At 46.0% G+C, this 11,430-nt stretch overlaps 2 protein-coding genes across 7 annotated transcripts; one reads left to right on the forward strand and one right to left on the reverse strand.

Annotated features, from left to right (window-relative positions):
* The first annotated feature begins 179 nt into the window (after positions 1 to 179).
* On the forward strand, positions 180 to 3,640 carry LOC109745970 (uncharacterized). Of its 3 annotated transcripts, none has more exons than XM_020305087.4 (2): positions 180 to 371; positions 2,784 to 3,640. In XM_020305087.4, exon 2 carries the CDS (start codon positions 2,798 to 2,800, stop codon positions 3,344 to 3,346), a length of 549 nt encoding a protein of 182 aa, XP_020160676.1. In that variant the 5' UTR covers positions 180 to 371; positions 2,784 to 2,797; the 3' UTR covers positions 3,347 to 3,640. The 3 variants fall into 3 exon arrangements, with proteins under 3 accessions (XP_020160676.1, XP_020160677.1, XP_073359927.1); XM_020305088.4 differs by having other exon boundaries at positions 229 to 343; XM_073503826.1 differs by having other exon boundaries at positions 267 to 2,676.
* A 609-nt stretch (positions 3,641 to 4,249) lies between these two features.
* On the reverse strand, positions 4,250 to 11,229 carry LOC109745963 (disease resistance protein RGA2). 4 transcript variants are annotated; one of them, XM_073503975.1, is made up of 5 exons: positions 10,945 to 11,229; positions 9,120 to 9,409; positions 7,138 to 9,006; positions 4,790 to 7,044; positions 4,250 to 4,616 (listed from the first exon to the last, which is right to left on the reverse strand). In XM_073503975.1, the coding sequence occupies exons 3-5, from the start codon at positions 8,967 to 8,969 to the stop codon at positions 4,510 to 4,512; spliced, it is 4,194 nt and encodes a 1,397-aa protein (XP_073360076.1). In that variant the 5' UTR covers positions 8,970 to 9,006; positions 9,120 to 9,409; positions 10,945 to 11,229; the 3' UTR covers positions 4,250 to 4,509. The 4 variants fall into 4 exon arrangements, with proteins under 4 accessions (XP_073360076.1, XP_045088121.1, XP_040253933.1 ...); XM_045232186.2 differs by having other exon boundaries at positions 10,949 to 11,179; XM_040397999.3 differs by having other exon boundaries at positions 4,790 to 9,006; positions 10,945 to 11,207.
* Positions 11,230 to 11,430: the final 201 nt, after the last annotated feature.

Here is an 11,430-nt window from a genome sequence, read left to right on the forward strand (position 1 = left end):
CTTGCAATTTCTACTTCATCAGGGTTGTTCTTGTAATATTAATTTTTTATATTTCTATCATGACTCATGAGTGCATGATATATCTCGTTACTACTATTTTTTTTCTCTTCTAAGTATTTTTTAAGGTTGTATATAGATTGACGAGGTTATCACCACGTTTTTTTTTTTTTTTTTGAGATCACACCGTGGGTTTTCTTGGTCGGTAGGAATAGGATTCAGGCCCGGGCGGCCGCGTCAAAATCGTCTCTTTGCTCCTCCTCCTGTCCGTCCGTCTCCGTCCGTCCGCCCGCCCGCCCGCCCCGAAGCGTCTCGCCGCCCCCTCCACCGGAGAACCCCCTCGAAGGCGAGCACCCGCCCTCCCCCTCCTCCCGGTAAGCTTCGTTTTCTCGCTCACGTACGACCTTCCGCCGTGACGAACCGGGGCGGGCCGGATCGAATCCGGTCCGGCCGGCCAGCCCGGATCTCCCCCGTCCGAGCTCGGCCTCGCCCCCCGCCGGCAGCGCGCGTAGGCACTAGGTATCCCGCCATGGCGCTCCATCGGGCGCCCATGTGTTCCGCCACGGAGTTTTAGGGATTTGGGGATCGATTAGGGAACCAAATTGGGGGATGGATTACTGGAGCCTCAAGGATGATGCAGATAAATCGGTGGTGCGTTAGTGCCTCGAGGTCCAGCTGCATGAAATAGGCCTGGCAGACTGCCCAGATTGGGTTGCAGGTGCCGTTCCTAATCGCTCCGTCATGCTACACACATACATTGCGCGCTTCGTTGCCGGATCGTCGATGCCCAACGGCTTCGTTTTCGGCTCTGCTCTGGCCAATGTTCTGCCTCCATCTGGCTATTCCCAGCTTGGAGTCGTCGTCAGTTTATTTATGCACTTTACTCTTTTATACATACACATACTGTAGCGAGATAGCTTAAATTTGCTTAAATTTCCTATGTCCAGATTATCCATCCGACTGTATTAGATATGACTCTATGTTTGCTTATCTGTAATAAACTCTGTAGAGGTGCAAGGACAAACAGTTTGTTCACCCTTGTACACATGATTAGTAACCAAATTATCCACCTGGTTATATTGGCCATGGGATGTTTGTTTATCTGTAAAAATCTGCGTAGAGCTCCATGGATAAATAATGTGTCTAAATAGTGTTACCAACTGCTGTGCAAACAAGTCGCACCTGGAGGAATTGTAGGAAGATATGTTAGCCTGTTTGGTTAACGACGTTACTCCATACGTTGAGAGAATCATTAAGAAAATACCTACCTAAAATATGAGGATTTGCACCTCCCCAACAGTTTGTGCCATGGCTGGCTAGGTAGGCCGTCTTTATTCCTTAGATAGAGAGCCCTTCCATGCAGTTACAGGGGCATGGACAACAAAGTCAACAACGGAAAGAGAGAGATCGATATGTTCTGGACATATTCTCCACTGTTCTGGACATATTCTCCACTGTTGGCCAAATCTGGTATCCCTTCTCCCCAGGCATGAGTGTCATCGAGCTGCCATTAAAATCCCTGTGTGTGGGGTACCTTTAACGGATACATTGCTGTGGAAAATCATCCAGATCCTTCTTCACCTCCAATCCATTTATCCATTCAGTTTGTCGCTGAGGGTTCTGTTTGCTGCCTTTCCCTTCCATGGTGTACTATAACTAATTACTAAGAGAAGTCAGTTTCCTTTCCGATTTTAAATCCATCCCACCTCTGAATCAGTATGGGATAGTATTTGCTTCTGTAATAGCAGCCAGTAGAACAGCTTCTTTCTTAAATGTTGCCGAGCATCCAATTTTTATTTCTTACTTTCTACATGTACACTTATGTCTTTATGATGTAAAAGGTTGGAAAAAATGGTGATCCTGCTAATAGATCCCTGACCTTTTAACTGAAAAGTATTCTGCAACTGTGGATGTCCTCATGCTGTCAATCTAGAATTCAGTTTAGAGCCCAGATATTCGTTCTGTTATGTTATTTAACATGCTTTCATGAGGCCTTCAATTTGCGAATTGGTTGTGATTATGTTGTTGAGGAATTTTATGAAGATATGCTAGTCCGTTTGACTAAAGAAAGAATGTTACCCCTATAATTTGAGTGGGATTATTTGGAAAATACTTGAATAAAATATGACTTAATCAGATGCACCTCAACATTTGTGATCTGGCCGGCTAAACCCTTACCCAAAATTACCAGAGGGGGTGGCCAAGAAAATTTATTTTGAAATTCGTCCAGATCTTTCTTCATCTCCTATCCACTCATCCATCCAGTTTATTACTGATGGAACTCCAGATCTCCATTCATCTCCAATAAAAGGTCCATACACCCCTCAATAAGTATGGGCTAGTATTTGCTTTCTGTTATAGCTGCCAGGAGAACTGCTGTGTCTTGAATGTTGCAAAACATCAGGTTTTTGTTTTTTTAGTTTGTACATGTTTCTTTATTCTATATTAGGATATATAAAAGATTGGCAAATGAAATGGTGACCATGCTAATAGATCCTTGACCTTTTAATTGGAAAGTATTCTACAACTGTGGATGCCCTGCCCTCATGTAGAGCCCAGATATTCATTCTATTTTTTAACAGGCATCCATGAGGCCTTCAATTTTTGAACTGGAAGAAAGCTTGCGTGTTCAAGATTTGTGCGATTATGTTGTTAATGCACACCAATCATTCAGTATAGGTCCCACAGTTCATTCTGTTTAACATGCTTGAGACCTTTGTTTGCTTGAATTAACCTCCTTAAATCTTGCTGTTAATCCCTGACTTTTGATTGTGATGCTGTTCCAGGATTCTTGTCTGCCATGGGTGACTACACAATCCGGATAAGCACCAGCTTGATCGAGCAGCTCGCGCGCGATGACGAGAAGCAGGTGAAAAGGAGGACCAGGAAACCCAAGCCGAGGAAGGTCGTGGAGCAACCAGAGGAGCCTCAGGACAACGGCAGGGAACTTCCAACTGAACCCAAGGGCAGCCCTGCTCCTGTTTTGCCTTTTCCGCCACCCATGTACCTGCCAGTGGCCCCCGCTCCTCCACCGCCCCCGCCCGTGATCCAGGAGGTGGAAGCCATACGCGCCGTGGTTGTGGAGAGCGAGAAGGTGCTGGAGAAGCTGCAGAAGAAGGAGGCGACGATGCGCGAGGAGCTCACCAAGAGGGCCAAGGAGCTGCACGACAAGGAGTTCAAGCTGCCCTACCAGAACCCCTCGCCGTGCACCGACGAGAGGGCCGGCTGCGCTGAGTGCTACAGGAGCAACGTGCAGGACCCGCTCAAGTGCGCCGAGGCGGTCAAGAGGTTCGAGGCGTGCGTTCGCATGGCGAGGCGGGGCGGTACCACCATGGGAGCTGCTCAGTAGGCAGTGGCGCTGGGAGTCGGGGCTGAGTGAGCGAGGTGTCGAGCACACGATTTTGCTTCTGTCGGGATGATTGATTGAATAACCTGCCTGGATTTTTGTTTGGTGAGACCTGAAACACCATCAGTTGTAGATTAATTCTGGTAACGGGTTGCTACTGGTGTTGGCAACAAGAGGCCATGAGTGTCCTTGAATTTAGGGGAGTGGCTCCATGCTACTTGCATACATATTACAAAATGAGACATGAAATTTGCAGGGTTCAAAATTAATGTCTACTGCATACATTGTGCTGCGAAATTTGCAGGGTTCCTTGGATTTTAGCTCGCTTGTTTGGGATGAGTTTGGATAACCATTGTATGTTGATTCTTCCATGTCAAATACATTGTGCTGCAAAATGAAACATGAATTGCGGGTGCAAATTACTGCGATTGAGCATCAGCTGCGGCATGCTTTTTGTGGGATCAAAAAAAATTAATCACCTGATGCTGCTGCTTTGCTGGTTATTGGTAAAATCCATGTCTGAGTGGTTGATAAAAAATTATGGAACCTTGTATATGCTGCTAGGAATAAATGTTGGGATAAAAAAATCATCTTGGTATACTACCCAGTCTTTTGGTGGACAAAAGATTGTATTGTTCAAGCTATTCAGATACGACAACACTGGGCTACATGACAGGAATGTTGTACACACCCAAAGAGCCAGCAGGCAGCAGCAAACCAGATCAAGATCAGATGGTCTCGCCCTAGGGTGTTGATTCAGAGATGCTCGACTCGACGCCAAGCAGTAGTCGCCCTACACCGCAGGCACCGATAGTTCTCGACCGAGAGCGACTGCGGCACAGTTCAGTTGTAGAAGCAATACAAGAAAATCAGGGATCAGGCCTATCACCCAAGAAAATCCACAGATAAAGCCACAGTTGAAAAAGTTTATTGAACACATTAAAGGCCAGTGTCTTGTCAGTTAACTGAGCAAAGCAAAAACAGATAGATACATAGATAGCTCACAGACACACATGTGAGTATATTATCCTAATTTCTACTGAACCGGGGAAATTCGTTTGATTCACATAACAAATATCTCAACTAGGTAGAGGCTTTGATCACAGTCACGACATAATCTTGTACATTGTTCAGAGCAATCAAAATCCATGCCCTTTCTGCCTTGTTTACTCCTGCATGGACTGCCGGAGTTTCTTGGCTTCTCGAGTGGCCTGCCTCCGCTCTCGAACCAGCCTTGGTATTTCACTCCATGTCTTCGGTTTAAATGCTGTTACTGCACATATCACAAATGACATCATCAGAACAGAAACGCACAAAATAATGTAACATGGAAATTTATACCGCTGCAAGTATGTACACACATGCTGGCGTGGTATATTTAATGGAACAAATTACTGCATCTGTTTGTTAAATGTGGCATAGATAGAAGGACGGCTGCAAGCATACCTTCATAGCAGGCATCTAGTACTTTGCTGTCAATGCTGCCCAGTGACTGTTGCAGGCATCTAGGGAGCTTCTTTATAGCAGGGCAGCCTGTAATTTTAAGATACCGGAGAGAACTGTATACTTGCGGCTCATTCGGCAGGGATGCCAGGGTACTGCATCTTTCGAGATCAAGGTATTCCAGCGATGGGGGCTGCTCTCCCGACAGACACTCCAGCGATGTCAGCCCACTGTTTCCCATAATGCTCAGTTCCTTGAGGGGTGCAGGCAGACAGAGAGGCCCACCCAACATGCCAGCACATTCCCATATTCCTAGATATTCGAGATGGGGAGGAAGTAAATGCTCTCTTGCAGTTGGTGTTGTTGCTGCTGGTGGCTCTGGCATGATAGGACTTCTGCTTCTGGAGGTAGTGATTTGTGGTTTCTGGAGCCCACCCAGCTGACATGATAGGACTTGAATACTGCTGCACCTAGCAATTTCAAAGGTCTTTAAGGACAAAGGCAGACTTAGAACCGCTTGTAAGCTTCCACATCCACTTAAATCTAGATATTCTAGGCATGGACAAAAGTGATTCATGGGTGAGGATGGCAACTCTGATACAGCTGCAGGCATGACTGCCTCACTGCTAGAAGATCCTTGGACTAACTCTGCCATGCCCTGCTGCTTGCCGAATATGGACTCAAGCTTAATGCACCCATGAATATCCATTTTCTTGAGATATGCCGGGACGTTGAACATCTCTACTAAACTTGGGCAGTTTACTAAGCCAAGAGACTCCAGACCTCTCAGGTACTGACTCCTTTCGGATGCCAATGGCTCAAGAGGAGCTTGTGCATATCCAGTCAGATTTTCGCAGTTTCTAATCACTAATCTCCTCAAGGATACCAAGCTTTGGAACACATTCTCTGGCCAGTGGACGAGCACATCGCATCTATCAATTTCCAAATTTTCAAGGCGTACAAAATAGTCCCACGGCTCTAGTGCACCTGGTCCAAAGAATGAGTTGCAGCTTCTTAGCTTCATAACTGTAATAGGGGATTTCTGGTTCCATTTCTCTTTGCTGTCCGCAGGTACAATTGAAGTGCATTCAGCCTCTGATGTTGTTTCTGTGTATTCTAGATTCATTGTCAGTTTGGTCAGTGAAGACAAGTATCTGTCTACAAAATGGGACAGCTCTTGCTTGCCATCTTCAATTTTTAGTACACTGAGTTTTGGTGCTTCGGGTAAATCTACTAGCTTTGGGCATTTCTGAACTGATAGTGTCTCAAGCTGAGGAAACAATATCAGTTCTCCTTCGACAGCTGCATCCCATTTCTGGAAACTCTCCAAGTCTTCCAATGCAAGTACCTTTAGAGCAGGAAATGCTGACTGTACTAATCTATAACCTCCACTACAACTTTCATGAACCAGCGGTGCTTCACGCAATGGTACCAGCTTTCCACAATACCAAATAAACAAGTTCTCAAGCAGAGAAAATGGTGTGCATACCAGTCTATTACCTCCACGACTTGGTTCTCCAAGCAATGGTGCTTCAGGTAATGCTATCAGCTTTCCACAATGCCGAATAAACAACGTCTCAAGCAGAGGAAATATTATTTGTTCTTCGTGTCTCTCATTTATTTCCCACCATCTCTCAAAATCCAATAAATGCTCTAGTGTAAGCACCTTCAGTTTTGGAAACGTGAAGGATGTGCCACAACTGAACAAAAACTGCATTCTATGACAACGAGAAAGATGGATCTCAACCATGTTTTGCAACATACCCATACACTTCCCTCCATATTTATATATCTTTAGAACCTGCAGCCCACCATGAGGTTCGAACTTGTCGAGCACCTTGCTGTCGCCAACTTCAGTCCATCTTAATGTCAGTTCACGGAGATCCTTCTTGTTTCCAAGATTCACCACTTTTTCCTCTGCTTTTTTAACATTCTCTACCCGGCGTAGCTCTAGCTGATCACCAAGGTTTAAATGCTGCAGCTCTAGCTGACCACCAAGGTTTGCCACTTTTGCGTCTGCTTTTTCAACATTCTCTACCTGGCATAGCTCTAGCTGACCACCAATGTTTAGACCATGCAGCTCTCCAACATCAGCGCAATCAGGGCCAGGAACTCCTGCTACAAAAAATGTGAGTGTCTGCAGCTTAGTGAGATTTTCAAGTCCTGGAGGCATGCTCTTCAACTTCCGACATCCATGAGTGTAGAGGTGGCAGAGGGAAGTCATATACTTCATTTGCCTTGGAAGTCGTTCAAGATAACTGCAGTTGGAAACGTCCAACACTTGCAGGTTATATAGAATACTTATATCCTCAGGAAGTGCTTTGATATAACTTTCTGAGAGATCAAGGTACCTCAGGTGATGCAGATACTTTGGTTTGAGCGGAAATGATTCTGTTCTCAGACAGAGCTTCAAGGCATGCAAAGTGTTGTATTTTGATACATGCTTCAATGGGCTGTACACACCTCTATCGCATATCAGTGTTTGAATGGCAGGGGACTTTTTCTCCAAAGAATCATTCAAAATACCTTCTGTTTCATCACATGACAAGAACAAATGCCGAGCAGTATCCGAAAGCCACTCAATTTGACTTGGTTCCTTAATTGCAACGACACATTCCTTTCCCATAACAGACATTGCAATATCATGCATAAGATCATGGATTTTGCATGTAGTTCTGAAACAGTACTGCTGATTTTGCATGTCACCCTTAAATTCCTCTATGTCCAGAAAGAATGACCTTGATGCTAGCTCACTGAAAATATGTTTGCCAGCGGTTTCAAGACTATCTTCCTCCTGTTCTGGGATAAAGCCATTTGCAATCCAAAGTTGGATAAGCTTCTCCACATTAATCTTGTAATCCTTGGGAAATATGGCACAGAAAGCAAAGCACTGCTTCATGTGTGCTGGCAAATCGTTGTAGCTAAGCTTGAGTATTGGCAAAATTCCCGTTTCCTCAGTGCAGATACTGCTTCCAGATGATACAACCTTCCATTCTTCTACGCTGGTCTTGGTACGAAGTACAGAGCCCAGTGCAGTTGCAGCTAAAGGAGAGCCACGACATCTCTTCACAATCTCACCAACCATCTCGAGCAGCTCGGGAGGCTTTTCATTCTCTGAACTGAATGCTCTATCCACAATAATTTCCTCTATGAAGTAATCCTGCAAAACATTGAGATTGTAGGTTCTATCTACACCCATAATTTCAGCAACTTGTTTATCACGGGTTGTTGTCAACACTGCACTACCCATGCCACCCTGTTGAAGACAGACCTTCAGCCTTTCCCACTTATGGACCTCTCTGTTCCAGACATCATCCAATACAAGGAGATACCTCTGCCCGCTGACCAGTTTTTGAAGTCTATCCAGTGCTGGTTTGTCTGTATCATCATTTTTCTTGGGGGATGCTTCAACTATACTCTTAGCCACCGAATTCACATCAAAGGTATCAGAGATGCAGACCCAGAGCTGCAACGGAAAATGCTTCTGAATTTCAGGTTCATTGTATATGAGTTGCGCCAATGTGGTCTTGCCAAGGCCCCCCATTCCAACAATGGGAACTACTGCAAGATTTGCATTGCTAGCTTCACCAAGTAGCACCTTAACGATATTATTCTTATCTTCGCGCCTGGATCTGCTGGCAATTTCTTGTGGGTCGATGATGACATAATCTGTGTGCCTCCACTCCTTGGACACTGGTGTCTGCCTCAACTGATTGGACACCAACAATGTCTGCCTCAACCCAAAGTCATGCATCTCTGCAATGAGGACATTGATATCCTCCAGAATCCTGCAAAGCTTGCTACCCATTCTGTGACGGAACACAACACGGTTGTGAGTAGGGAAGAGTTTTATCACATCAAATCCAAGCTCTTTGTAGTGTCCATTCTTCCTGGCTTCACGGCGAAGTGCTTCGTATTTGAATTCATCAAAGACTTCATTTGCCTCATAGGCTACTCTCTTGAGCTCCTGGAGCCAGACTTTTGCCCCTTCTCTGTTGGCCGTCGCCTGCTCCTCGGCGTCAGTTATGACGTCCAGGATGATAGGAAGTCTGCGTTTCAGAATCATGTGCTGCTTCTCCATTCCCTCCATCACATTGTACTGGTCAAGGAGATAGCTGGACGCCTTGTCCCTGAGCATGGCGACCAGTGGCCGGAGCGCCATGGTGACCACCAGCTCTGCCATTGGAATTCTCGGAAGAAACTCCTCCAACACAGGTGCACTGCAGAAATTAATGAAGAAGAGAATGGCGTGAGCAAGACATTTATAAGTAGAGCTTGGGATCTGTTCTTGAACAAATTACAAGTCAAAGTCCAATCTTGCAGCCATAGTTACCTTCACGAACTCGCCCCTGATCAGCACCCAGGACCAGCAACACAGCAGCAGCGAGGAAGACGTGGTCCTCACAGGCACGTCGGCGCCAGCTCCAGCATGGTATCGGCAGTAGCAGCAGCAGCAGATTCAGAGCCTTGTTGGTGCCAGTGACGCGGCGCAGAAGCAGGAGGCGACTCCGGTGAAGTTATGGCGCCGGCGCCGAACAGATGCGTGGGCAAAGCTGTAGGCAGGCTCTAGTTCGACGAATGGGAGTTTGGAGATTTTTGTGAGATGTTGAAGCTTTTGGATGCCTGAGTTGAGAAGAGAAATGTTGTGAGCGGGACGAGCATAGTGCTTGAGCTCTCCAATATACAGCGGTCGTATGTAGCCTGAGATCTGTTCGCGAACCAAACATGAGAAACAAATATTTTTAATCTTGCCACTAGCGATGCAGGCTTTAATAAAGCAACCAAATGGCGACACCGAGGCGCCGACAGCCGTCTGAGACAGCGTGCACCACCATTACAAAACGTCTGCTTGCAGCTAAGAAAATAATTTTGTTTCAGATACGTTTGAAGCATCATGTGAGCAGTCACATGGTTGTCCCCACTACGAGGAAGGCATAGATTCGTTTTTCATTCTCGTCAGTCACGGGGTTCACGGTCTTGACATTTACAAGTGTGCTACCCTTGCCATCAGCATCAGCAGTTCAGCACCCAGTTGGTGGCACTTACTCACAGGTTGTGCTGTGAATCCATTGCATCATTTGTCACCTCTCAGGAGTACCATCAACGCTTCATCCACTTTCTTGTTTCGATATAAAACGCTCCATCCACTTGGATTCTGCAATTGAATCCAATGCCCCCTTCTCTTTTTTACTCTAAAATGTATTCAGCATATTTTACCCGAATGTTTACAGTATACAACGGTTGTGTACAGCCCAAGATCTGTTCTCGGGCCAATCACAAGAACAATATTTAACCTGGCGACTGGTGACGCAGGCACCGACAGGCCATCTGAGACGGCGTGCACCGCCAGTACAAAACGCCCACTTGCAGGCAGGAAGATAATTTTGTTTCAGATACTACGATTTGATGCATCATGTGAGCAGTCACATGCTTGTCACCTAATACAAGGAAGAAAGTGTTTAATTTTTCAGTTTCGTCAGTCATGACATTGGTTTTGTGCATTAAATCTGTTGTGCTCTAAATCTGTTGCGCCATTGCTCCATCCGCTTGGGTTTCGTAACTATATATATTCTCCCTTTTTTTCACTCGGAAGTGTATCGAAAATATTTTACCTGAATGTTTACAATATACGTACAACGGGTGTATACGGCCTGAGATCTGTTCTCGAACCAATAGTAAAGAGAACAATGTTTAATCTCTTGCCATTAGCGATGCATGCTCTAATAATAAAGTAACTGAAAGGCCACACCGAGGCAGGCACAGACAGTCAGTCGTCTGAGACGGCGTGCAGTGCCATTACAAAACCTCCACTTGCAGGCAGGCAAGCAGTCACATGCTTGTCACCCAACACAAGGTCAGTCAGTCATGGCATTTGTTTCTTGCGTTGCGTTACAAAGTGTGGTACATCTATTGCAAGCTGTGCTGGGCTGGGAGTATAAAAGTAAATCTATTATGGGTTTACTTTTATACTTTTCAAAAAAAGTACAGACTAGAGATGAAACCATTTGCAAGCTGTGCTGCCTGTAAATGTAAATGTATTGAACCATTTGCAAGTTTCGTTTTGAGCTACGAACCAATTATACATACAGACTAGAAATTGTAACAGAAGATGTAGAAACAGATTTGAACAGGCAAGTGAAGGGGGAACGAGTGGGTACCTACATATTCGAACGGAGGCCGGGATGGGGTCTTGGAGGCCGACGTCGCCGCGGCGCTGGGACGGAACTGCTGACGCCGGAGGTCGCCGCCGCCATGGACGGAAGGAAGGAGCGACGGACGGACGGCGAGCAGCGGTGGTGGTGAGGTGGGAGACTCGCGGCGCCACTGCCAGCAGCCGCAGCACGAGCCGGTCCGGCCGGCCGGTCTTGGAGGAAGGGCGGCCGGCCGGTCTCGGTGACATCGACGGCGAAGAGGAGAATTTTTATTTTCATTTTTTGAGAAGGGCGGCGAAGAGGAGATGCACACCGGCAGAGTGTGGCTGGGCTGGGCTGGGCTTGGCTTATGGGTGGCCTCAGCAATAGATCCCGTGACGATTATTGCGTTGGGCTTAGGGCTTATTATTCTGTTTTGTTCAATGGCAAGAAATTGAAGAAATTAGTTCTCAAAAAAGAAATATAGAGGAATTCAGACCGTCGCGTGCTATT

Source organism: Aegilops tauschii, chromosome 1, assembly GCF_002575655.3.
Source record: "Aegilops tauschii subsp. strangulata cultivar AL8/78 chromosome 1, Aet v6.0, whole genome shotgun sequence".
Classification (NCBI taxonomy): Eukaryota; Viridiplantae; Streptophyta; class Magnoliopsida; order Poales; family Poaceae; genus Aegilops; species Aegilops tauschii.

Bases quoted from the DNA above. Each gene is read 5' to 3' on its own strand.
- LOC109745970 (XM_073503826.1), top strand. From the start codon at position 2,586: ATGAGGCCTTCAATTTTTGAACTGGAAGAAAGCTTGCGTGTTCAAGAT. The intron at 2,677-2,783 runs GTCCCACAGTTC...ATGCTGTTCCAG, and splicing joins ACACCAATCATTCAGTATAG to GATTCTTGTCTGCCATGGGT.
- LOC109745963 (XM_040397999.3), bottom strand. From the start codon at position 8,969: ATGGCAGAGCTGGTGGTCACCATGGCGCTCCGGCCACTGGTCGCCATG. The intron at 4,617-4,789 runs GTATGCTTGCAG...TGATATGTGCAG, and splicing joins ACTAGATGCCTGCTATGAAG to TAACAGCATTTAAACCGAAG.